The sequence below is a fragment of the Bactrocera neohumeralis genome, unplaced genomic scaffold, assembly GCF_024586455.1.
Source record: "Bactrocera neohumeralis isolate Rockhampton unplaced genomic scaffold, APGP_CSIRO_Bneo_wtdbg2-racon-allhic-juicebox.fasta_v2 cluster11, whole genome shotgun sequence".
Classification (NCBI taxonomy): Eukaryota; Metazoa; Arthropoda; class Insecta; order Diptera; family Tephritidae; genus Bactrocera; species Bactrocera neohumeralis.
This window is the reverse complement of record NW_026089624.1, coordinates 725,899-753,029: the sequence shown is the minus strand read 5'-3', so window position 1 is coordinate 753,029 and position 27,131 is coordinate 725,899. Positions and strand designations below refer to the sequence as shown.

At 37.9% G+C, this 27,131-nt stretch overlaps 3 protein-coding genes across 4 annotated transcripts in view; all 3 read left to right on the top strand.

Moving 5' to 3' along the window:
* Positions 1-27,131, top strand: part of LOC126765699 (uncharacterized) — a 460,036-nt gene that overhangs the window by 155,054 nt on the left and 277,851 nt on the right. The window lies entirely within an intron of this gene.
* Positions 21,845-22,588, top strand: LOC126765842 (uncharacterized). The gene has a single exon (XM_050483527.1). It carries the CDS (start codon positions 21,845-21,847, stop codon positions 22,586-22,588), a length of 744 nt encoding a protein of 247 aa, XP_050339484.1.
* Positions 23,312-24,922, top strand: LOC126765841 (uncharacterized). Its single transcript, XM_050483526.1, has one exon. It carries the CDS (start codon positions 23,312-23,314, stop codon positions 24,920-24,922), a length of 1,611 nt encoding a protein of 536 aa, XP_050339483.1.

Genomic DNA, 27,131 nt, shown 5'->3' with positions numbered 1-27,131 from the left:
TCTTCCTGGGGCGAATTAGGCCCTCTTGTGATAAGAAAATGCTTTCAACATGCTGGATTTCCTTGCCACGATTTACTGGAATGTCCACGGCAAGAAAATCTGAATTATGGAAGTTTGATAAGTCACAACTATCCTGAACAAACTCGAAATGAATTAGTATCGCTCATAGTTGTGGAAAATATGGAAAAATCGATAGATATACATGAACGGGTGGGTGATTCCCATGAAACTATTTTTAAAAACGTGGTAAAGGATTTAAAACACATCTCCCAAGGAACTTCTTCAAGTGAAAGTGATGATGAGTGCACTGAAAACTATAATCGTCCCACTGCAAAAGAAGCTTTATCAAACATGAACGAAGTCATTCTTTATGTATCAGCACATCAATCAACTTTGCTGCCGGAGTTTTTAAAGTTAAGAACGAAATTGGAACAAAACATAAGCTTATCAAAATTAAAACAAATTGATATAGATGCTTATTTTTCTAAAACATAAGTTGTACATATATCCGTATTCTAAAATGTGTTAATTTTTGTTTTTCTATTACACACTTATATATTGAATTTAATGTACGTTTTTTTAACTAGTTTTTAAAATAAAGTCAATAAAATAAGAAAAGAATCATTTCTTTATAACATGGACACTCGCGTAAGTTGGACAAAAAGTGATGAACCGCAGGCGTCCAACTTAGACAGGTTTTACTGTACATATATTATTTCTTTGGCACATTTGTCTGTATGTTTACGAAAGCAAATGTGAGCCACATATGTACATACATATGTACATACATTCATAATAACAAGTGTCGCACGCATCTTTCGCATCTGCGTTGTCACGGTCAATCAATGGCCGAAACTGGCGTTAAGTTAAAGAGTCAAGTGCCGAACACATTGAGCGCGAATAAGTAGACACGGTCTTATGGACACAGTTATATACTTAGTTGTGAAGCTGCCTCAATAAATGTGTCCCTAAGAACGTGTGTATTCTAATATTTGAGAAATGTCGCTTGCAGTCTGTCGTGCTCATTGTGTTCAGCACTTGTGTGATGACAGAAAATCCAAGCTGTGCCGAAAAAAATAAACGAATGGCTGCCAATTATCACCGCTTCCCTTGCCGCTGTACAGCTCCGCCTACAAACCAGCGTAAATATGTATGGATGTATACGTATGTAAGAGCGTGAATACATATCGACGCAAATTTTTGCGAGTCACGGAAAAATATTTTTGACAAATATTGTAAATCGACAACGGCTATGTTGCCACTTTTGTCACTTCTTTCTGTGAAGAAGCATCAGAAAGTTGTTCAATTTATGATTTTTAGCTTTTGCCACCGTCGCGAAAAGACGCTTGTAGGCAAAAGCATGCTCAGGTTGATGTTACGGCGTCTGTTTTTATGAATGAAGCGAGGTCGCTTGTGGAATTTGCGCCTGCGTTTATGAATGAAATCGTTTTTGTTGTAAAATTTACTACATTTGGGCTTCGCCAATTTGGCTGCCATATTGACTTGTGATGCTTCTGTTATTTGAGACAATTGTTTTTGTAGAAAAATGTTTGAATTTTTTGTTGGTGACATATTCATATGTGTAGGCATGTGTATGTTTGTCTGCTTGTGCATTATTTGTTCGGCAATGTATACAAATATAAGCATGTACATATAAGTATATACTTATGAATGTATGAACATGCAGCTCAATGCGCGCACATGTAATACATATATTGATGAGTGATAAAATCATGATTTGAATTTCTGAACCTTATAATAGTAACAAACATCAAAAACAACCTTTTGTTTCAGTAAACAGAATGCAGAAACAACCTTGAGTTCCAACAATTGAAATGCACTATCACTACAACAATCAATCCTAAAAAAACAAGTATCAAAACAACATTGTGTTGGAGTACCGCAACAATCTTATCTTAAAACAAAGCCAATGTTTTTAAGCAAACAATATTTACAAGTTTGTAAACAAACCTAAACATATAATACAATCTGTATTTAAACAAACTATCAACTAGTAATAAGTGAACATACTAGTTAGTATAAATAGAAGTAAGAAACATGTAATAAGTTAGTCTTAAGAGTTTAAATAAAGAGTACACATTTCGGTGCAGCTCAAAATATATTCTCTTGACTCATTTTTACTTTATGTAAAAATTAACTCGCGCACATGCGTATACATACATTCATATGAACATGTGCAGATACATAAGATTAATATGATAGACGATGTTTTTATATATTTTTGTGGTAAATTAAATTTCTATTAGTAAGATAATATTCGACGCAGTACCCGCCGGGGGAAGCAGAGGAAGAGGAAGACCTCCACTCCGTTGGAAGGACCAAGTGGAAAAGGACCTGGCTTCGCTTGGAATATCCAATTGGCGCCACGTAGCGAGAAGAAGAAACGACTGGCGCGCTGTTGTTAACTCGGCTATAATCGCTTAAGCGGTTTCTACGCCAATTAAGAAGAAGAAGAAGAAGATACATAACACAAAAATATTTATTAGTAATGTATATTAGAGTAAATTATGTAAAAATCAAATAAAATTATTAAATATGCAAGTCCAAATTGACTGTAAATATTACTATGCATGCATTTATCCTCATAATTATTTTCACATGCGTTCACATGTAGATATGTTTTTCTACAAATTTGGGAATCGACTATTTGGCTGCCATGCCTATTGACTTGTGACGCTGCTGATGCTACTTGAAATGATTGTTGTTTTTGTAGAACAATATTTGTAATTTTTGCGGATGACATATTTACATGTGTACGCATATAAGTATGTATGATGCCATTTCAAACGTCTGTTGTAAAGCAATATTTTGTAAAGCAATATTTGTAGTTTTTGGTGGTGACATACATATTTGCATGTGTACGCATATGTATACAAGAATGTAGGTTTGTGTATGCGTGATTTGTGTACCAATGTCATACGCACATATTTATGTATGTACATATGAGCAGCGCGCACATGTTATTATTGATAAGTGATTTGAATTCGCGAAAGCGAACATAAGCACATATGGTCATGACACATGTGAATATATGTACATAGGTAAGTTTTGAATGATAAAATATACGATTAATGTTCATTTATCACTATTGTAATATATTTAATTTTTTAAATAATATTATGATAGTTTGTTATATAAATATGTAAGTATGAATATATCTATAATAATAAAAACAAGTAAGGAAGGGCTAAGTTCGGGTGTCGCCGAACATTTTATACTCTCGCATGATAAAGTGATAATCGAGATTTCATTATACGTCATTTACACATTTTTCAAATACCGTATTTTTGTAAAGTTTTATTCCGCTATCATCATTGGTTCCTAATGTATATACTCGTATTGTACAGAGAAGGTATCAGATGGAATTCAAAATAGCGTTATATTGGAAGAAGGCGTGGTTGTGAACCGATTTCACCCATATTTTGTACATGTCATCAGGGTGTAAAGAACATATTATATACCGAATTTCATTGAAATCGGTGGAGTAGTTCCTGAGATATGGTTTTTGGTCCATAAGTGGGCGAGGCCACGCCCATTTTCAATTTAAAAAAAAAAGCCTGGGTGCAGCTTTCTTCTGCCATTTCTTCCGTAAAATTTAGTGTTTCTGAGGTTTGTTGTTAGTCGGTTAACGCACTTTTAGTGATTTTCACCATAACCTTTGTATGGGAGGTGGGCGTGGTTATTATCCGATTTCTTCCATTTTTGAACTGTATATGGAAATGCCTGAACGAAACAACACTATAGAGTTTGGTTGACATAGCTATAGTAGTTTCCGAGATATGTACAAAAGACTTAGTAGGGGGCGGGGCCACGCCCACTTTTCCAAAAAAATTACGTTCAAATATGCCCCTCTCTAATGCGATCCTTTGTGCCAAATTTCACTTCAATATCTTTATTTATGGCTTCGTTATGACACTTTATAGGTTTTCGGTTTCCGCCATTTTGTGGGCGTGGCAGTAAGCCGATTTTGCCCATCTTCGAACTTAACCTTCTTATGGAGCCAAGGAATACGTGTACCAAGTTTCATCATGATATCTCAATTTTTACTCAAGTTACAGCTTGCACGGACGGACGAACGGACAGACGGACGGACGGACAGATGGACGGACGGACAGAAAGACATCCGGATTTCAACTCTACTCGTCACCCTGATCACTTTGGTATATATAACCCTATATCTGACTCATTTAGTTTTAGGACTTACAAACAACCGTTATGTGAACAAAACTATAATACTCTCCTTAGCAACTTTGTTGCGAGAGTATAAAAATAATAAAAAAACAGGCTTTATTTTTACATTAACTACGAATATTGCTCTGAAAAAGCAATTTAATTTAAATGTATTCAATTGCACATATATTCATTAATATGCACAAAAAGAATTCATACGAATACACATGTTTGCATATAAACGTATAAAAATAGAAGCAAAAGAGTGAAAATACGTCTGTTAGTTTTGAGCATAACTTTTATTTCACGCTCAGCTCTGTTCAAGCGAAAATGTTAAAATTTCTGCTGCCGAGCTGGCAGTGGTGAAACTCCTCCATCTCGACCGAGTTAGCCAAAAATATTTTTACGTTCTTCGCGCCGTAAACCTTCTCTATTATAAACGTTCTCTGCTAGAGACAGAGAACTACTTTTGGTAACACCTCCATATGGCTCTTCTCTCACATGAAACTGAACTCTTGTTCTTACCCATCATTTAGAAAACTTTCAAAAAACGCTTTAAATTAAATTGAACTAATAAACTTTTCACTTTTTAATAATTTTTTTTTCACACATGGTAATTGCTAAGATTTCGTTACACTGGCTTAATGATATGAGCACACCCAACTAGGTCACCTGCGAATTTATTTTAATTTTTTTGTCAACCACGATACTTATTTTTCTGAATATGATCTTAGTAAATTCCAAACATATGACGGAACTTTTTTTCATACCGTTATACAAATTCAAAGCTAATTCGATAAATTTATTTTGTGAAACGTAATTTTGTTATGCAGTGGCTTAATTATGTGAGTACAAGTGTATGTATGTATGTATGTATATAACATCCTATTATAATATATTAAAGAAAATTAAATATAATATAATAGTGATAAATGTACATAAATCGTATATTTTATCATTTAGAACTGTTCAAAAATGAACATGGACATTCAGAACGCATTGTTATTCTTTATAATCGGCGTACTAGTAGCAGTCTTCATCTACTATCGATTGAAGGTCAGGCGACGACTACAAGCTGCAATCACCTTCCCAGAAGTCACTTTTGCCGCCCGGGAGAATGTTCAAAATTGAACAGGATCATTACTTCAAAAAAGGCGGAATAATTAATATATTTATATTTAGACAATCTTATATTATTTACAAATAAGATAAGAAATATTGTAGCTATTGTAATAAGTTATACAGTCCACATACATATATTAGACAAGACAGAGGCAATACAATACATACATAAATAAACACATAAATATATCGGGTGATTTTTTAAGAGCTTGATAACTTTTTTTAAAAAAAAACGCATAAAATTTGCAAAATCTCATCGGTTCTTTATTTGAAACGTTAGATGGGTTCATAACATTTACTTTTTGAAGATAATTTCATTTAAATGTTGACCGCGGCTGCGTCTTAGGTGGTCCATTCGGAAAGTCCAATTTTGGGCAACTTTTTCGAGCATTTCGGCCGGAATAGCCCGAATTTCTTCGGAAATGTTGTCTTCCAAAGCTGGAATAGTTGCTGGCTTATTTCTGTAGACTTTAGACTTGACGTAGCCCCACAAAAAATAGTCTAAAGGCGTTAAATCGCATGATCTTGGTGGCCAACTGCCCATGCATCCCGAAAAATGCACTGTTTGGTGTGGTTTGTACGCTGGTGGAATCATTGGACCGTATTTTTTCAAAGATGCTGTTGGACGCAACGTTACGGTGAATGGCGATCGCTATCGTTCGATGCTAACAAACTTTTTGTTGCCAAAAATGGAAGAACTGAACTTGGTTGACATGTGGTTTCAACAAGATGGCGCTACATGCCACACAGCTCGCCATTTTGAGGGAAAACTTCGGAGAACAATTCATCTCAAGAAATGGACCCGTAAGTTGGCCACCAAGATCATGCGATTTAACGCCTTTAGACTATTTTTTGTGGGGCTACGTCAAGTCTAAAGTCGACAGAAATAAGCCAGCAACTATTCCAGCTTTGGAAGACAACATTTCCGAAGAAATTCGGGCTATTCCGGCCGAAATGCTCGAAAAAGTTGCCCAAAATTGGACTTTCGAATGGACCACCTAAGACGCAGCCGCGGTCAACATTTAAATGAAATTATCTTCAAAAAGTAAATGTCATGAACCAATCTAACGTTTCAAATAAAGAACCGATGAGATTTTGCAAATTTTATGCGTTTTTTTTAAAAAAAAGTTATCAAGCTCTTAAAAATCACCGCAAATAATTACTTTATTTGTTTTTATAGCATTGGAAATAGCAGCTGCAGCAATATCATCAGAAGCAGCAAATTTAAATTGTTAAGTATGTGAGAAAAAGTGTGTGTTGTTTGAAATTGGATTGCGCAGGTCAACATAGTACGCAAAAATAATTATATACATACATATGTACATAAGTATGTATTTTATGCGTTTAAGGCGGCCTGCACAATCAAATATAATATGTGAAAACAAATGTTTGCCTTATGATTCAAATAATCAGATAATATTATTCTTTTATTTCAGATATTATTATGATTTTTATTTAATTATTCTTTTTTTCAGATTTTATCACTATTTTGATTTAATTAATATTGGCTTTCAGAGTAAATTCTATTTGTATTTAATATATTTTATTCTTTCAGATAATATTAATCTTTTTTTCAGGTATTATTATAATTTTATACAATTAATCTTTCTGCAATGTAATTATTATTTATTTTCAGGTATTAATAATCTTTATTTTCAGGTATTTGTCTTTTATAATATTTTTCCACTCTTTTATTTTCAGATTTTAATAACCTTTATTTAATTTACAGGAATTTGTGTTTTATAATATTTTTCCACACTTTTATTTTCAGGTTTTAAAAATTCTTTTCTTTATTTAATCTTTTTTCAGATATTAAATATTTTTTAAATTAAATATATTTTTATTTATATAAATTGTAATAAATTTTTTGTAAACATATAAAAAATAAAATAAAATAAAAATTTTGAAAATTAAAAAGTTTAGTTTGAAATTTTAAGAAATTTTAAAAGTAGGAATCAAAAAATGCAACCCTGCATCAGCTATTTAAAAGAGAAAATGCAACCCTGCATCAGCCGTCGATTGGGGATATTAGAGCAGGACAGATATACTTTTTTATATGACACTGCTGAATGAGAGCAACAAAGATGTATGATCACATGTATACGTACGTGACTGGGTAAAATTGTCGCTCGGCCTATGTTAAAGTACACATGATTACCCTATGGATTACCCACTTTCTTACCCACTGATTATCTGGTTTTTTACCCGCTCATGGTTGGCAGGGCATATATACAACACATATGCATACATGCATGAGGCACGTATGCATTTAAATGCAATACGCATGCACTCAAGATATGTAATATAAACATATTTACTTAGGCTTGCGCAATTGATTACAAATGCACTTGTGCACTTGAAAACAGCCCAAACCATACAACATAAATTATATGACAGCACACACACACACATGTATTAAATTGTATACTGGAAACAACCCCATGTGGTGTGCTGTAACATACACATATACACAAATATTTAGTTATTTAAGATGGTTTTACAATGTGTATATAAGCAAGAAAAATACTAAATAAAAATTAGATTTGAAAGACAATCTCAACTGAAAAGATTCCTTTTATTTACATATTTTACTTCCCCCCACCAGTAAACCAGGGGTAAAGGAAAACTTAAAAGGAAATATTTCAAGTAGCAAGCACTAGCTAGCACTAGCTATAACTTATTGCCCCCCACCCGAGGTAAGGAATAAGTGACGCAGAACTGCAATAACCTTTATTAACAAGAACTTATATTCACATGTATCATGACCATATCTGTTTATGTTCGTTTTCGCGAATTCAAATCATATGATCACTTATCAGTAATATCATGTGCGCGCTGCTGATGTATATATACCTATAAATATATGCGTATAACATTGCCACACAAATACGGAGGCTGCTATATATATTTCTGACCTATGTAAGTGTTGCCAGGTGCAATCTGACATTTCCATTGGAAAGTTTGACATTTTTTAGCATAACATCACTCAGAACATTTTGTCATTTAATCGTGAATTGTTTTATTTACAGGGAATTAAAAAATTCATCTCGGCCAAAAAATGGAATTAACTCGTGAACATTTTCGTGCGATCATTTTTCACAACTTTCGACGTGGATTATCACAACAAGAGTGCATCGATGAACTAAAATCTTTGTGTGGCTATGAAGCACCATCCAAAGACGAGTTCCGTGAAGGTCGTCCAAAAACAACCGTTGTGCCAGAAAACATCGATGCCGTACGTGAACTGATAATGCAAGACCGTCATGTAGCATACCTTCAGATAGAGGCATGCCTATGCATTTCTCCCACCAGCATACATTCGATATTGCATGAACACCTGGCCGTAAAAAAGGTTTGTTCTCGTTGGATCCCGCACAATTTGACAATCGCTCAAAAAAAGGCTCGTGGGGATTGGTGTAAAGAAATGCTGAAAAAATACGATCGCGGTGCTTCAAAAGACGTTTATAAGATTGTCACAGGTGATGAATCATGGATCTATGCGTATGAACCCGAAACAAAACAGCAATCGATCCTGTGGGTCTTCCAAGACGAGCCAAATCCAACGAAAGTTGTTCGTGGAAGAAGCACATCGAAGCAAATGGTCGCCTGTTTCTTCGGCAAAACTGGTCATGTGGCGACTGTTCCGCTTGAGCAACATAGGACGGTCAATTCTGAGTGGCACACCACCATTTGTTTGCCTGAAGTCTTCGGAGAAATTCGAAAAACGAACAAGAGAAGACGAATGCGAGCTCTCACACATCGGCTCAAACCAGCGCCTTTTTGACCGGTCAAAACGTCGAATTGATGGGTCATCCGATGTACGGCCCTGACTTGGCACCCAATGACTTCTTTTTATTCCCACACATCAAGAAAATAATGCGTGGTCAACGATTTTCATCGCCAGAAGATGCTGTTGAAGCATTCAAAAACCATGTTTTGGAGGTGTCTCAATCGGAGTGGAAAAAGTGCATCGAAAATTGGTTTGAGCGCATGCAAAAGTGTATAAATCTTGATGGAGAATATTTTGAAAAACAATAAAGCCATTTTCGTTGAAAGATATTCCTATTTTCATTATTAGGCCAGAAATATATATAGCAGCCCTCGTAATGCATACACAAACCTACATATGTATATCTCTGCAATCTACAAAAACAACAATCGTCTGAAACAGCATCAGCAGCGTCAGAAGTCAATATGGCAGCCAAATGCCCGAAGCCCAAATGTAGTAAATCTTACAACAAAAACATTTTCATTCGTGAACGCAAGCGCACTTTCAACAAGCGACTCTTATAAAAGCAACCACCTTCAAATCTCCCCGAGCACGCGTTTGGCAACACGCGGCTTTTCGAGACGATGGTAATCGCTAAAAATCGTAAATTGAACAATTTTCTGAAGTTTGTTCACAGAAAGAAGTGACAAAAGTGGCAACATAGTACATGTTTACTTAAAATATTTGTCATTTCTAAAATATTTTTCCGTGGCTCGGAAAAATCTGCGTCGTTATATGTATATACACGCTCATATTAAACATACATATTAAGGCTAGTTTGTGGGGGAACTGTTACAGCGGCAAGTGAAGCGGTTCGTTCGCTTATTTTTTCGACACAGCTCGGATTTTTTGACATGAAAGCAAATAAACGTGAGCTTCGCCATTGGTTGTCCGTGTCAACGGAAATTTCACATGAAACATTGAGTGTACATATTTACATACATACATACATATATTGCATGTAGATGATGAAGGGTTTCTATGTTTACCTGAGCCGGAAAAGCTACCACTGTCCGAAGATATATTTCCATTCGTATTCGTAGGGGATGATGCATTTCCTCTCTTGAAAAATCGAATGAAACCGTATAGCCGCTCTAATTTATCGATCGAACAGCAAATCTTTAACTACCGACTTTCTAGAGGTCGATGTATTGTAGAAAACGCATTTGGCATTTTAGCCAGCCGTTTTCGGGTGTTTCACACTGATATAATGTTGAATCCAGAAAAAGCCACATTAATTGCAACTGCCTGTTGCTATTTACACAATTATTTAAAAGTAAAAAATGAGTCAATTTATTTGAGAAACTCCAACGAAATGGATACTGGGATTACTACAAATGACTATTTGATAGATTTGGAGCCGATAAAGTGTACCAACTCTTCCAACAACGCCAAGCATGTTCGCGATAAATTTTGTAATTACTTTAGTACTGTTGGTGCAGTGCCTATGCAGAATAAATTTGTATAAGCTCTATCAATTTTTGTAATAACTCCAATTTTTCTCAAAATTAAGAATTATTGCTTCTCATAATCTACGAGTATGTACTTACTTTTGAGCAAAATCCATCTGTTTGCATCTCTTGGTCACCCAAAAATTCCAACTTATTGAAGTACCATAGATTTGGTACATTTATTTCCTCAGCACCTGCCCCAGACTTTTCGCTCTTGCGTACCTTTACCAATTCACGTCTATATGCAGTGCGTAAACAATTAATGTTTCTTCACTGCGTCAATTGTCGCATCCTTATCAATTTCTTTATATTTCGAAAGTAAATTTTTCACGACTTATCTTTTTGGCATTTATTCTTATAATTTTCACTTTTGCATTGCCATAAGGCCGGTTCATTTTTAAATAATTCAATAAACTCTTTCAAAAAATTTTTGCTCACGCTTGCCATTTTTTTATCCGCTGATGTTTACTCTGCAAAAATTTCAACCAACTGACCAAATGTTTGCAAACCACGCCACTCACGACAAACGAATCCACAAATCGGTTGTTAGTTTTTGAAATTTGTCGCAAACCTTCAATGCGTTTGACAACATGCCCACTCACAACAAAAAACACCTCAAACTCAAACAGATTTGTCAAACAAATTTGTCGTTAGTGGGCCGCTTTAGAAGCTTAAAAAATCGATTTGTTTTTTTTTTTTTTGCTTAAATCTCTTTAAAAATTATCTAAGAATATGTCCCCAAAGTCATAGATGGGAATTCGAAATATTTTCGAAGCTAGAAGGGAAATAGTGACCGAGCGTCTAGCAGATATATAAGCGCTTAGGCAGAAAGAGACAACTTTGACGCGCGATTCCTCGGTTTTTCATTTGTACGATTTTTCTTAATTGGTAGGCAGGATAGAATAAAAAATAAACGTCATATGAAATTGGGGCAAAGTTTATTATCTTTGGCATTAAATTATCTTCTATTTAAACCAAAAAAAACTAAGAAAAGTCAAGTTTGAACACATTTTTAAACAACAAAAGTAAAATTTTTTTGCTCAAAACCCACTTTTTTTCAATTTATAAATTTTTTTTTAATTTATTTAGTTTAACTAGAAGATAAATTATTAAAAAATTTGAATCCCTTTGAATTTTTTGTTTCGGACAGAAATTCCACATGCGAGATGCATCGGGCAATTGCTTCCCAAAGGCAGAATATCAAAGATTTCGTATCCAAAAAATTTGTGAATGATGTTCGAACATATAAGTATGAACCCTAGAAATTTCGCTTTAATCAGATATTTCTTTCCTTCCAAAAAAAACTCTTCAAAAAAATCGAATTTTTTAAGCCTCTAAAGCAGGCTCCCCCCTTAAGTGCTTAGCTATGGCCCTTCATAAGTTTTCAGTTAATGCCCTTTTATGAGCGTGGCAGTGGTTACGCCCATCTACGAACTCAAATTTTTTGTACTAAGGAACCTTCGTACCAAGTTTCATCAAGATATCTCAAGTTTCTCAAGTTACAGCTTGCACGGACGGACCGACGGACAAACAGACAGTCACCACGGTTTCAACTTTTCTCGTCATCGTGATCATTTAAATAACGGGTTTTTTAATAGGAACGCTACAAAAGTAGACCTATAGGGACAGCAGACAACATATTATTTTCCGTTTTTTGACATTTCTTTGCAGTAAAGTTTTTCATTACATCATGGATGCATACGATGCAACAACTAGTCGAAATTATTAATATTTACTACCGAAATTCAGAGTTAGTAGTCTCAACTTTAAGAGCGCTATGTACATAAATTTCATCATAATCGTCCTGTCAGATCAGTAATTGAGCGTCTAGTGGAAAAATTTAGTGAGGCAAAGAATATATATGTATATTTAGAATATTGCTTAAGCTAGCGCATCAGTTGGGGAAGACCCAAATAAATTTCTCAAACGTCGTTCTCAAGCGTTGGCCATCTCTGTGACGTCGTTGTTGCAAATTCTGTGAAAAGATCTAGGCCTACATCGTTACCAGATCAAATTGACGCAAGATTTGAAGCCATTTGACCACCAGAATCGTCGTATGTTCGTGAATTAGATTGAGCAACAATCTGAAAATGATCGGTATTTTCATCGCCCATCTTCAGTGATGAGGCTCATTTCCATGAGTTACCATTTCATCCCGAAAAAATTACGGTTTGGTGCGGTTTAAGGGCCGGCGGCGTCATTGGGCTGTACTTCTTCCTTGCTGATTAAAACTGGCACGTTACTGTAAGAGAGGAATATTTTTTGGCCCCAATTGGATGTTATGGAATTGGAAAATATGTGGTTCCAACAGGAATATGGAACGTTAAATTGCAGCAGTTTCGACTGATTTATACCTAAAAACCGTTGAAAATGGGGGCTTCTATACTTTTGCAAGCGTGCCCGTGGTGGCCATGCGAAAGATACCGAGTCAATACGATGGCAACTCAAACCGCTCTTATTGAAAACCCCGTTATATATAGTATAAGCCTATATCTATCTCGCTTAGTTTAAGGTGATACGTACAACCGTTAGGTGAACAAATCTCTTGTACTCTGTAGCAGCAGGTTGCATGAGTATTAAAATTATATATTGATCAATGTTTTATTTTTACTAACAAAAACTAGCAGTGCGACCAAGTCGAAATAGATGAATATGATTTTTTTTTTATGTCGCACATTGCTATGAAAACATTTTTTTTTAAATCTAATATATAAAAATGAAACGCCTTTTTTGTATGTCCGCGCCATAGAACGGAATGACGTGAAAATTTGCACGGGTATTCCTTTGGTTCTGGAGAAGGTCCTAACGGCGGCCTTTTTTTCAAAATCACCCTCGATTTTGCAAATTATGTCTATGTATTTATTACTGAACCGATTTGGCTGAAATTTGGTGATGAGGTAGATTGGAAGCTCGGGACGGGCATAGGCTACTTTCTATCGTTTTATGTTAAAAGCCACAACAACTCATAAATAAAATAAATTATATTTCAAAACATAACAATGTGTTCAATATTCATATAAGAATCAATTTAACATTTTTTTCTTCAAAACTACAAAATAAAATCACACAGCTACTGGCAGGGTACAGTAGTTTTTGTTTACATACACATTTATATGAATTATTGTGATAGTTGTAACTGAATAAGAAAAGGTTCATAATTTGAGATGAGTGCATAATAGCTGATAAATATTCCTTAAGCATTGCATAGAACAATGCAAAATTTAAAAGTAACGATAAAGTCTGTATTTTTTTAAATGAAGTATCTGGGTTTTAGCCGTCGATTTTACAATAACATTCGCTGAATGTTGGACAGAACATTACCATATGATTAGATATAGGGCGTGAGACGCGGCCTCTTCTGCTCTACTTCTGCACCGTTATTCACTATAACAATGAGCATATATACATATGTGTAACGATATACGATGCAGATGCAGAGACTCTGAAGATGTTGTTACATCAACCACATTTAGTGATTTACGATGCCAATAAAAAATGTAGATTGTCAATTTAACTATTCCATTATATTGTTATCACGATAAGTGATATCCTTGGCAACAAAGAGCGAACGGAGCCACGGGTTTAGACTAGTTTTCAATAAATAAAGAACTTACTCCTTTTAACGTTGGCCCTCTTGAGGTGGCGCATCCCAAATGGGAACGCACTTTAAACTTACGAGCTAAGAGGGATACCTCATATTTCACAAAATTTGGAACAAAGGATGAATAAACCATCGGTTTTACCTCAATCCCCCTATTGTGGGAAGCGTGATGTTGGGGACCCCATGCTGATGGCTGAATGGTCAGAGGGCAGAAATTCAATAGCTGATAGCGAACGGTCCTCTCCTGTTCGCCGTCGAGGGCGGAGGTAGTAAACGGGAAACTCTATCATGGAACCAGTATTAACACCAACCAAAATGTCAGAATAGAAGTCCAATGCAGAATAGCTCTTGCCAACAAGTGCAAGTGTAGGAAATTGAGAAGTAAAGTCCTCTCTCGACGAACTAAAACCAAACTCTATATGTTCAAATTTCTGTACAGTTCCTAACGGCTACAATTGTTAATAAAATATTTTTGTAAATCTATATAGAAACAGATATCATATTACAAATATTTATGTGCATTATCGCTAACACATACAAATACAGTCGTAAATATAAATATGTATGTACAAATACCCATTTTAATCATCACCGTAATAAATGTTCATTTCGGGTATATTGATTAGAGACTGTAGTATTTAATGTATACAATGTAAAGGATCGCGAATGAAAATATATCAGTACCTGTGATTTTGTCACTGCTACTTAAAAATCACTGGTCACAGCTGTGACAAGTTTTCTAAAGTAACAGTGACTGGAATTAACGAACACATGGGAAACTTCAACAAAGTAGCAGTCACAGTGGAACATAAAAAATTGCGACTGTGACAAAATAGCATTCACAGTGAAACATCAAAAATTGCGACTGTTGCAAAATAGCATTCACAGTGTAACATAAAAAATTGCGGCTGTGATGAATTCATATTCATTAAAGCTATGAATTCTCTTCAATTTTAGATAAGTAAAAATTGGTTGACATATAAAATAAGTTAATTTAGCTTTAAACGTGTAATACTTATGTACAAATTAAATTGATTACAGAAACCTCAATGCGGTAGTAAAGCCAATTCTAAAATTTCTAATCTTAAAATTGCATCAATTTTATATACATATATATTAGAACTGTAAATATAAGTTACGAAATATTTTTAGAATTATGTTTTCGTTTACTTTAAATAGTTTCTATTGAGTATCCTTATATTGAAAAAAACCTTCAGAGATTATATTTATTGTGACTTAAAAAATGTGCTTCTTAAATAATAACGGATTACTTACATTAATTTTTGTACGAAACGGTTACAAATCATTTTGAACCAAAACGAGTTATGTGTGGCAGTTTTCGGAGGATGGAGTCATGTGTAGAAGTTCACACAAGTGAGGAAAGTTCTCTGATCGCCATTCACTTGGAATTCTTTTACAAATGGCTCAAGCAGCTCACTACTTCCGGTCTTTGACCAAGTATCCTCTGGGTAGCCTAAGAACATCCGTTCGAAGGCGAGCTAATGTGAGAATTCGAAACATCCCCTGCATAGGGTTGTGCGCTGGGTTTGGGACCCGCCACGTAAAAAACACCCCCAATGAAAAAGAAAACACAGCCTCGGATGAGAGACCCCCCTTTTGATGACGACCATGGCAAACGAAATAAGGACTACGATTTGAGGGCATGCACCTGGAATATCCGGACCCTTAATTGGGAAGGTGCCGCTGCCCAGCTGGTTGATGTCCTCGCAAAAATAAAGGCTGACATCACCTCCATCCAAGAAATGCGATGGACGGGACAAGGACAGAGACGAGTAGGTCCTTGTGACATTTACTACAGTGGCCATATAAAGGAGCGCAAGTTTGGTGATGGATTCGTGGTGGGAGAGAGACTCCGTCGCCGAGTACTATCATTCACTCCGGTGAATGAACGTCTAGCCACAATCCGCATCAAAGCGAGGTTCTTCAACATATCGCTGATTTGCGCCCACGCCCCGACGGAAGAGAAGGACGATGTGACCAAAGATGCCTTCTATGAGCGCTTGGAGCGCGCTTATGAGAGCTGCCCCCGCCACGATGTCAAAATCGTGCTTGACGACTTTAACGCCAGGGTGGGCAAGGAAGGTATATTTGGCACTACGGTCGGTAAATTCAGCCTCCACGACGAAACATCCCCAAATGGGTTGAGGCTGATTGACTTCGCCGGGGCCCGAAATATGGTTATCTGTAGTACTAGATTCCAGCATAAGAAGATTCATCAAGCTACCTGGCTGTCTCCGGATCGAAAAACTACCAACCAGATCGATCATGCTGTGATAGACGGATGACACGTCTCCAGTGGTTTAGATGTGCGTGCGCTCCGAGGTCCTAACATCGACTCGGACCACTATCTTGTTGCAGCCAAGATTCGCACCCGCCTCTGTGCAGCAAAAAACGCACGTCAACAAACACAAGGAAGGTTCGACGTCGAGAAGCTGCAATCACAACAGACAGCCGAACGATTTTCTACTCGGCTTGCACTCCTGTTTTCTGAAAGCACTCGTCAACATCTCGGTATAAGGGAACTGTGGGACGGCATTTCAAATTCCTTACGTACAGCTACAACCGAAACCATTGGTTTTCGGAAAGTGCAAAAGAACAGCTGGTACGACGAGGAGTGCCGTGTCGCAGCGGAGAGAAAAGAAGCTGCCTACTTCGCAACGTTACGATCGACCACTACACGTGCGGGATGGGATAAATACCGAGAGTTGAAGAGGGAAGAGAGACGCATTTGCAGAAGAAGCTTGATAAGCTGGATGACAGGGGTAATGCTCGAAAATTCTACGAAAAAATGCGGCGGCTTACAGAAGGTTTCAAGACCGGAGCACACTCTTGTAGAACCCCCAAAGGTGATCTAGTGACCGATGCCCAGAGCACACTTAAATTATGGAGGGAACACTTCTCCAGCCTGCTGAATGGCAGTGAACGCACAACGCCAGGAGAAGGCGAACCCGATTCCCCAATCGATGACGATGGAGCAGACGTTCCATTGCCCGACCATGAAGAAGTTCGAATAGCAATTACCCGCCTGAAGAACAACATAGCGGCGGGGGCCGATGGATTACCGGCCGAGCTATTCAAACACGGCGGCGAAGAACTGATAAGGAGCATGCATCAGTTTCTTTGCAAAATATGGTCGTACGATGCCCAACGATTGGAATTTCAGTGTGCTCTGACCAATCCACAAAAAGGGAGACCCCACAATCTGCGCCAACTACCGTGGGATAAGCCTCCTCAACATCGCATATAAGGTTCTATCGAGCGTATTGTGTGAAAGATTAAAGCCCACCGTCAACAAACTGGTTGGACCTTATCAGTGTGGCTTCAGACCTGGAAAATCAACAACCGACCACATATTCACCATGCGCCAAGTTTTGGAAAAGATCCGTGAAAGGAGAATCGACACACACCACCTCTTCGTCGATTTCAAAGCTGCTTTCGACAGCACGAAAAGGAGCTTCTTTATGCCGCGATGTCTGAGTTTGGTATCCCCGCAAAACTAATACGGCTGTGTAAACTGACGTTGAGCAACACGAAAAGCTCCGTCAGGATCAGGAAGGACCTCTCCGAGCCGTTCGATACCAAACGAGGTTTCAGACAAGGCGACTCCCTATCGTGCGACTTCTTCAACCTGCTTCTGGAGAAAATAGTTCGAGCTGCAGAACTAAACAGAGAAGGTACCATCTTCTATAAGAGTGTACAGCTGCTGGCGTATGCCGACGATATTGATATCATCGGCCTCAACACCCGCGCCGTTAGTTTTGCTTTCTCCAGGCTGGAAAAGGAAGCACAGAAAATGGGTCTGGCAGTGAACGAGGGCAAAACGAAATGTCTCCTGTCATCAAACAAACATTCGTCGCTCTCGCGACTTGGAACTCACGTCACTGTTGACAGTCATAACTTTGAAGTTGTAGATAATTTCGTCTATTTAGGAACCAGCATTAACACCACCAACAATGCAGCCTGGAAATCCAACGCAGGATTGCTCTTGCCAACAGGTGCTACTTCGGACTGAGTAGGCAATTGAAAAGTCAAGTCCTCTCTCGACGAACAAAGGCTAAACTCTATAAGTCGCTCATAATTCCCGTCCTGCTATATGGTGTAGAGGCTTGGGCAATGACAGCAACCGATGAGTCGACGTTACGAGTTTTCGAGAGAAAAATTCTGCGAAAGATTTATGGTCCTTTGCGCATTGGCCACAGCGAATATCGCATTCGATGGAACGATGAGCTGTACAAGATATACGACGACATTGACATAGTTCAGCGAATTAAAAGTCAGCGGCTACGCTGGCTAGGTCATGTTGTCCGGATGGATGAAAACACTCCAGCTCTGAAAGTATTCGACGCAGTACCCGCCGGGGGAAGCAGAGGAAGAGGAAGACCTCCACTCCGTTGGAAGGACCAAGTGGAGAAGGACCTGGCTTCGCTTGGAATATCCAACTGGCGCCACGTAGCGAAAAGAAGAAACGACTGGCGCGCTGTTGTTATCTCGGCTATAATTGCGTAAGCGGTGTCTACGCCAATTAAGAAGAAGAAGGATGCTGTTTTCGCAAAATGTGTTCCAAAATATAATAATATATAAGTATATATTAATAAAAATGTAAGTCCAAAATATCATATAAAACGTCAACATCAAATTTAAAAAAACATATGGAACAGAGGTATCCTGCTGTTCAATTGGAAATGGTAATATAACTTTGAAGTTATATAAAATTGGTACTGTGAAAATGTTTGTGCAGTCGGAAATTACGCCAGCGCCGCAAAATGCGCCTGTTACTTTTGAAGAGGATATTCTATCAACTTCGACTGCATTACCAAAGACTTTAACACTAACTAAGCTTTTAAATGTCGCGCGGCTAAAATCAAAAAGTGAAATTACAAGCAAATTATTTCAGCTCTTTACGGTGGATTTGCAACCTTTCTCCATAGTTGTGGACAAAAGTTTTCGGGATTTTGTAATAGCCCTAAATCAAAATCATTGTATGAGGAATGTAAACATAAGGTGCGAGAAATGATTAGGAGCGGGGAAAAGTTTTGCATCACCACTGATTGTTGGACATCCACAACACGTTTAGTTTCATTGCTGTAACAACACATTATGTCTCCGAAAATTTTGAACTAACGTCAGTACTTTTATCGTCATCCCAACTAAAGCAAAATGATACAGCTGAAAACTTAGGTGAGGCGATACAACAAATCGTAAGTGATTGGAAAATTAACCACAAAATATTGCTAGCTGTTTCGGATAATGCTAGTAACGTAAAAAGTGCCATAATTAATAAGTTAGGTTGGAAGCATCTTGGATGTATGGCTAATAAAATTAATTTAATTGTAGAAGAAGGATTGCGCATTCCTGAAGTAAAGTATGTGCACGAAAAAAATTGGTCGAACGTATAACGTTATAAAACTTATGTTTATTATTTAATTTCAGAAATATTTATACAAGTTATAGTTCATATGTAGATTTATACGAATTCAAGATATAATATTCAGGATATTTTTTTATAAGAGAATAATCTTATTTAGACTTAACGTCCTTCATAAGCGCTTGCACAGAATTCTTATTGAAGTCTTTAGTGACGTTTCGCCACTTATTTCTAAATTGCCTCTCATTTTTCACCGTATAGTGCAGAACACAATGACAGCGACAGACTGCAGCAGCACGACAGTGAACTGAAATCGTCGTTCATCATCTTACTACATGTACATTTTGAGAAGCAACAACAACACAATGGCCGGCATGCACACAAAACAACGCAGTTGTCCATTTTGTATGTACACAATTTCGTTGTGGCCATACTAATTCCTTTCACTTCAATGAAATTTTAATATTTTGTTAAAAGTGAAATTTTTTATGCAAAAAATAAGTAAATAGGTAAATATTTTTGCTTTAAGTTATCAATTGTTATTACAAATGATATAATAAATCTATAATAGAGCTATTTTATTCTTTTATTTGTAAAATAACGTAAAGTTTGATACAGCTGTGAATAATTTTACATTTTACATATTAGTGGCATCACCACTCTACCTCCCCTTTCTATCTTCCATTCTACTGTCAACTCTACTGTCGTCCTACTGTCGTTGGCAAAAATAGGAGGATATTGAAGTTAGCGAGAACGACAACTGTCGGCCTGCAGTCGTGTAGTCGTGCAGCTGTCAAAATAACACTGCCCATAAGAACGTGTGTATTTTAATATTTGACAGATGTAGTTTGCAGTCTGTCGCGCTCTATGTGTTCACCACTTATGTTGCGTCTTTAACAGTTTCGCTTTAATAATGGCCCAATAAGTCTCAATCGGCCTGAGTTCTGGGCAATTCGGAGGGTTCACCTCTTTAGGAACAATGACCACTCTATTGTCTTAGTACCACTTTAAAGCCGTTTTTCCATAATAACATGTCGCAAGATCAAACCAAAAGAGTACTGGATCCTTACGAAGCTTAATTAAAGGCAAAAGACGTTTCTGTAAGCACTCATTAACATAAATTTCTTGATTTATTGTTCCATAGCCTATAAAAGGTTAACGTTTAAAGCCACACAGGCAAACCGCCTGCCATAATAGAATTTTTTTTGGGAATTTGTCAAGGTTTTTATTTTTAAATTTATCAGAAACATTTTCCCTTTTGTTTACTGTGTAAAATTGTCGGCCTCGAATTTGTTTAAAGTCCGCTTTTACATATGATTCATCGTCCATCACAACGCAGTTAAAATTAGGCATGAAATTTTCATATAATTGTCGAACACGTCGTTTTGCCAAAACATGTTGGTTATCATTGCGGTTTGATGCTGCATTCACTTTGAAAGAACGTAATCCATTTCGTTTGCGTACTTTATAAACATATGAAGGGCACTATTTGCACTTTTTGGCGACATCCCATACTGAAAGTCCAGGATTTCGTTTCAAATAGGTCAACAGTTTTTTGCTATAAGTGGAGATTAAAATCCTTGTTTTCCAGCAATACCGGCTTTTCTATTTAATGATAAGGAGTCACTGTATCTGTCTAAGGTTTATTTTAAATTTATTATTTCATTTCACACGATGCACCCTGTACGTTGATCCTCAATTACTTAGTATTCCTTACTTCTTATATTTCGTTTAACTATTGTATTACTATCGCTGTAACTGGCTCTTCTACTTTGTATTGCTGTAATAAACGGATGTGTCTTACACCTGCGTTTGATTTAATCATTAACATAATTTTTGGTGCCTCCTGTGAGGTCTAAGAACCTTGTTAATTTGGAGAGTTTTAATTGGCGGTTTCCGTAAATAAATTGGTTTGACGCTATCCTAAAGATTCATGCGATATTTTCGGATAAAATCTTCATTGTAATTGTAAATTGTAAAGCATACCCGCACTTGACATATGTACGTAGATTGAACATGACAGAAATCAATCTTCGCCAGTTTCATGCATCTGCTATTTCTCGCACAATGAAACAGGTGCGCAAGGCGCGCCCAGGTGAATTAGATGCATCCAAGGTTGAGCAACTGTTGAATTCGGCGAGATCTCATAACGAGGGTATACTCATAAACCACGAGGCGCTCCTGAGTCTTGCAAAAGAGAATGGTTGGAAGTGCATACAGCATGGTGGGACGTCACCTAAGAAATGTACAATGACTTATGTTCAAGCCTGATGCGCTTGCTTCCGAGCAAGAGTGACGAGACGTACGCTCCTACGGAGGGCAGTATGAATTCTTTGGTAGAGTTGAATTTGAAGGAACGATATGATAACCCTAAACATTTGGCTGAAATTCATGTTGCACGTTTCCTAAACCTTTTGTTGGTGTCAGAGGAGTCAACGCAATCATTGTTGTATATTGCAGATGTGGTTAGCGGTTCGCTGCGTGCGTTAGCTGTTATGAATTTGCCAGTTCAAGAGTGGGATGCATTAACGGGGCCTATTGTGGTATCAAAACTCCCTCTTACAACAAAGCGTGAATGGTGCATGCACTGCTCCCCAACGGAATTGTCAAGCTTATCGGAGCTACTCAAGTTCTTGGAGAAAAGGGCTCAAAGTTTGTCAAGGGAGCTTGTTGAAGTCGTCAGTGGTACCGACACATCCAGTCGTCAACATCAGCGTGTATCAACGGCGCGCACAGTCAAATGCAACCATTCAATGGAAGAAGCAAAATTCCAATATTGTCAAAATCTTCATAAGGACACGCGTTGTCCAACGTTATTGGACTTACCACCAGAGAAACGTTTCGATGCCCTCAAGAAAGCAGGCCTATGCTTTCATTGCTTGAGGTCAGGGCATATGTCTAAACAGTGTCCATCTGGAGGATGCCGTCAATGTGGCCGCAGACATAATACCATTTTTTGTCGAGAGCCACGAAGGTCTGCTCCTCCTCTCACCACAACGAGAGTGGAAACTACAACTACTAAACCTCAGCCTGGTCTATCTTTAATGCCGGCTCAAGCTACGTTATGACGTCACGATTCGGTTATTGGATGCCATGTTCGGGGTGACCAGATCATACTTCTGGCAACAGCATGTGCATACGTTTCTGGGGACAATTCGGAGGAACGGTTGGCAAGGATTTTGTGCGATCCTGGGTCACAAGTAAGTTTCATTACAGAACGCTTTGCTAATTCTTTGAATCTTCATAGAAGCAGCTATGACGTAGCGGTCGAGGGTACTGGTGCATTATCCTGTACACGCACCAAGGGCGTCGTGGCAATAACACTCAAGTCAACTCATTCACAATTTTCCGTGGCAATCCATGCCTTCATCATTCAATCTATTACATCGGTGCTTCCAACAGCACAAATCTTTGGGAATCAATATAAACATTTGTCTGGGCTGCAAATGGCAGACCCACATTTCGGTCCTCCGGGAAGCATTGACCTTCTGCTAGGAGGTGACGTCTGGGGTCTCATTATGAAGGGAGACATGATTAATGGTGGTCCTAATGAACCACATGCACAACTTACGAGTTTGGGTTGGATTATTTTTGGGCCCGCATCAACATATTCAATAACTAATTCAGGCTTACGCTCATATAGTGCCAACATTTTGGAATAGTCTCGTTTGGACGAGATTGTAAGCAGCTTTTGGAAGCTCGACGAAGGGTCTGATGGCGACGAGGTTATTGATGATGACTGTGAGCAAATATTCTCAACGACTCATTCACGAACATTCGAAGGGCGTTACATGGTGCGCTTGCTAATGCAAGCTAACGCACCACCCCTAGGCGACTTTTATTGCTGCGCTTTAAAGCAATTCTATCGTTTGGAGCATCGACTCTCCTCCGATTCACCATTACGTGACAAATACATCGCTTTCATGAAGGAGTATATCGAGCTAGGGCACATGGAAGCTCTAGGTACCTATAATGATTCCAATCATGTATATTACATTCCGCATCATGCCGTGCTAGACAAGTTTCGTGTCGTTTTTAATGCTTCAGCACCAACATCAAATGGTGTTTCTCTAAATGATATACAACATGAGGGTCCAACCATTCAGAACTCGTTGAACGATATCCTTTTCCGATTCCGAAGATACGCAATTGCTCTGACCGCTGACGTGGAAAAGATGTTTCGCCAGGTTTTAGTAGCACCGGAGGATCCAGATCTCCAACGTAGCCTTTGGCGCGAATCCCCGAACGAGAACGTTAAGATATATCAGCTTATGACGGTGCCGTATGGGATGGCATGTAGCCCATACAACGCAGTGCGAGCATTACAACAGTGTGCTGTCGATAATTATGGAGTAGTTGGTGACCTTCATCAAGCCGAATCGGCGCGTTCTGAAATTCTTTCTTCATTTTATGTGGACGATTTCCTTACGAGCTGTACTATCGTTGAAGACACAGTCACTTTAGCCAAAAATGTATCCCTGATTTTGTCAAATGGTTGTTTTAGACTTCGGAAGTGGAATTCGAATAGAGCCGCCGTTCTAGCGAAAATTGGAGAATCCTTTTCTCTACATGAATGCAATATCCACCTACCTATAGCTACAGTGCTAGGGCTGCGTTGGGACCCGGTGAGTGACGAATTGTTATTTATGGTATCACTGAAGCAGTATAATGAAATGCCGACAAAGCGGCGAGTTCTTAGTGATGTAGCCCAATTGTATGACCCCACTGGATTTTTGGTACCAGCCATTATATCGGACAAGGTATTTATACAGACTCTTTGGTCTACGGGTATATCATGGGATACTCCACTACCTAAAGATCTGTGTCATATTTGGTCTAAATTTCGCGATGACTTAAGTATTCTCGATAAGGTTCGTGTACCTCGATGGCTTAGTATGGATGCAACTAATCGTACTTCCCTATTTGATTTTTGTGATGCCAGTCAGAAAGCCTATGCTGCTGTGGTTTACGCACGCACTATTGACAATGATGACAAAGCCAAGATATCCTTGCTTACCGCACGCACCAAGGTTGCGCCGTTGAAAGGAGCCACAATCCCTCGACTGGAACTATGTGGCGCTCCCTTATTAGCCAAGACAATTTGTAATGTTCGCAAGGCGTTAAGTTTAGAGGATACTGACGGATTCCAGTATTGTCTTGAGTTGGTTACGCAAACAGCCAGTGATGTTAAAGCCATATATTGCCAACAGGATTCGGCAAATACAACAATTCACGTCATTAGATTTGCGGCATTATGTACGTTCAGCGCAGAATCCAGCGGATTGCGCCAGCCGTGGTGCGACTCCATCAGAATTGCTGAGTCACCATTTATGGTGGTCGAGCCCAGATTGGTAACGTCAGAAAACAACCCCCTTTGGCCAGGCACCGAAGTTACAAGCTGACGAACTGCATAGTTACAGAGTGAACAGAGGTCAAAAGTTTTAACCTTCGCATCCTCAATTAGATTGCAGCTTATCACCCGACGTATAGATGGACAACATATTCCACTAACACAGCGTTTTAGTTCCATCAAACGACTTATCAGAACCACAGCTATAGTTCTGCGCTGGTTACCAAGGTATCGTCATTTTCGACAACATCTTGTTACAGCCCCAGAGATGGATTTTTGGCAGTGGTTACGACGAATCCATCAACAGTTCGGGCATCGGTGGAGTGAAGAGTATTTGGCGACTCTACAATCACGAAGCAAGTGGCGCAGGCGTACCGAAAATATTCAAGTGGGAGATATTGTCCTAGTCAGACATGAAAACCTTCCCCCAACAAATTGGCGACTGGGTCGTGTAACAGAGGTACATCCTGGCAGTGATGGCCTTGTTCGAAACGCAACATTGATGACTTCTAATGGCGTGTGCACCCGGGCAGTACAAAAACTGTGCTTACTTTTACAACCGGACGATTTCGAAGCAGTTGCTTCGACCGGGCAGGATGTCTAAGATTTATTTTAAATTTATGCACCCTGTGCGTTGTTCCTCAATTACTTAGTATTCCTTATTTCTTATATTTCGTTTAACTATTGTATTACTATCGCTGTAACGGGCTCTTCTACTTTGGATTGCTGTAATAAACGGACGTGTCTTACACCTGCGTTTGATTTAATAATTCACAGTATCCCTTAAGAACAAAAGATACCGAAGATTTTGCAATTTTTAATTTTTGGGCGATGTCGCTGTGAGACATGCCTGGATTTTCCAGCTTTTTGCGCAAAACCGATTCGCGAACGTGTATATTCATTGCTGACAAATTTTACACTAACCATATTTTTGTAAAAAAAATAGAATGCAATTATGTAGATAATGTAGTAAGCTTTGCGTGTAAATTTCAATTTTGATTTTACCGTTAGAAATTTCTAAGTTGTGCGTGACCAGTTTTTTACCTGCACATACTTTAGAACAAGTACCTGATAAAGTTAAAGTAATAGTTGCTCACTTCAAGAAAAGTACTTAGCGAATGAAGCGTTTGAAAATTACCAGCGCAGCAGCGGTAAAGAACCTCTAAAATTAATTCAAAAAGTTGATGCGAGGTGGAACTTCACACTGGCAATGTTGGAGCGTATTTCGGAGTTGGAAGAAGCGGTGAAATGTACTTTGGTAATTATAAACAAAAACTTCACTATTTTAACCAGCGACGAGTGAGCGACTGTTGCTGCCTTGTGCAAAATTTGCAAACCATTTAGAGATGCTACAGTAAGCATTAGTGGTGAAATATATTACACAGGTTCGCTGGTAATACCAATCGCAAATGGTATATTAGATGTCTATTAGACACACTTACGGCAGCTACTTTTCTCGACCCCAGATTGAAATTAGTGGCGTTGACTGATGAATCGTCAGCACATAACACAAAAAAAAAATTATGAAACGTTATCTAATAGAAATGCATTTCAGACTGAAAGAACAGAAGAAAATGTAGAAAAATCAGTATCAATATGGAGTTCTTTCGAAAAATACGCTAATGAACATAAGCCACATAGTAGCGAAGAAGCAAAAGCCATTATTGAAATTCAGCGCTATTTGGATGATGGGCTAGTTTCCCGTAGTTGCGACCCATTTTATTGGTGGCTTGAAAATAAATACAGATACCCTAAAATGGCAGAATTAGCACAAAAGGATTTGTATTTTAGCCTCCTCCGTTCCGTACCGAGAGAATTTTTCCTAAGGCGGGGCAAATTGTAAGTGAGCGTCGTCAAGATTAAGCGAAAGGAATACTGAAATATTGTTGTTTTTGAATACAAATGGAAAATATATATAAAAATAATATTTTGGCCTTCTTTTCCATTTAATGTAATTGTTTTTAACAATATTCAATTTTATCTCTTATGTATATACATACATATTTTATATTAGCTGATTTTCTAAAAACGAATTTACTATTTTAATATCTGTTTTTTCTAATAAATATGTACATTGTACGTAAATGAAGAAAGGAAACAATTTTGTTCAACTTTATTGGCCTTTGTCTGTTACAATTTTTATTACAGTCACAGTCACAGTTTAAAATCACAGCTACTACAAAGTTACTGTCACATGTAGCAGTGTTCTTTAAAAGTCACAACATTGCCCATCACTAGTGTAGTACACTAAGTGTACATTA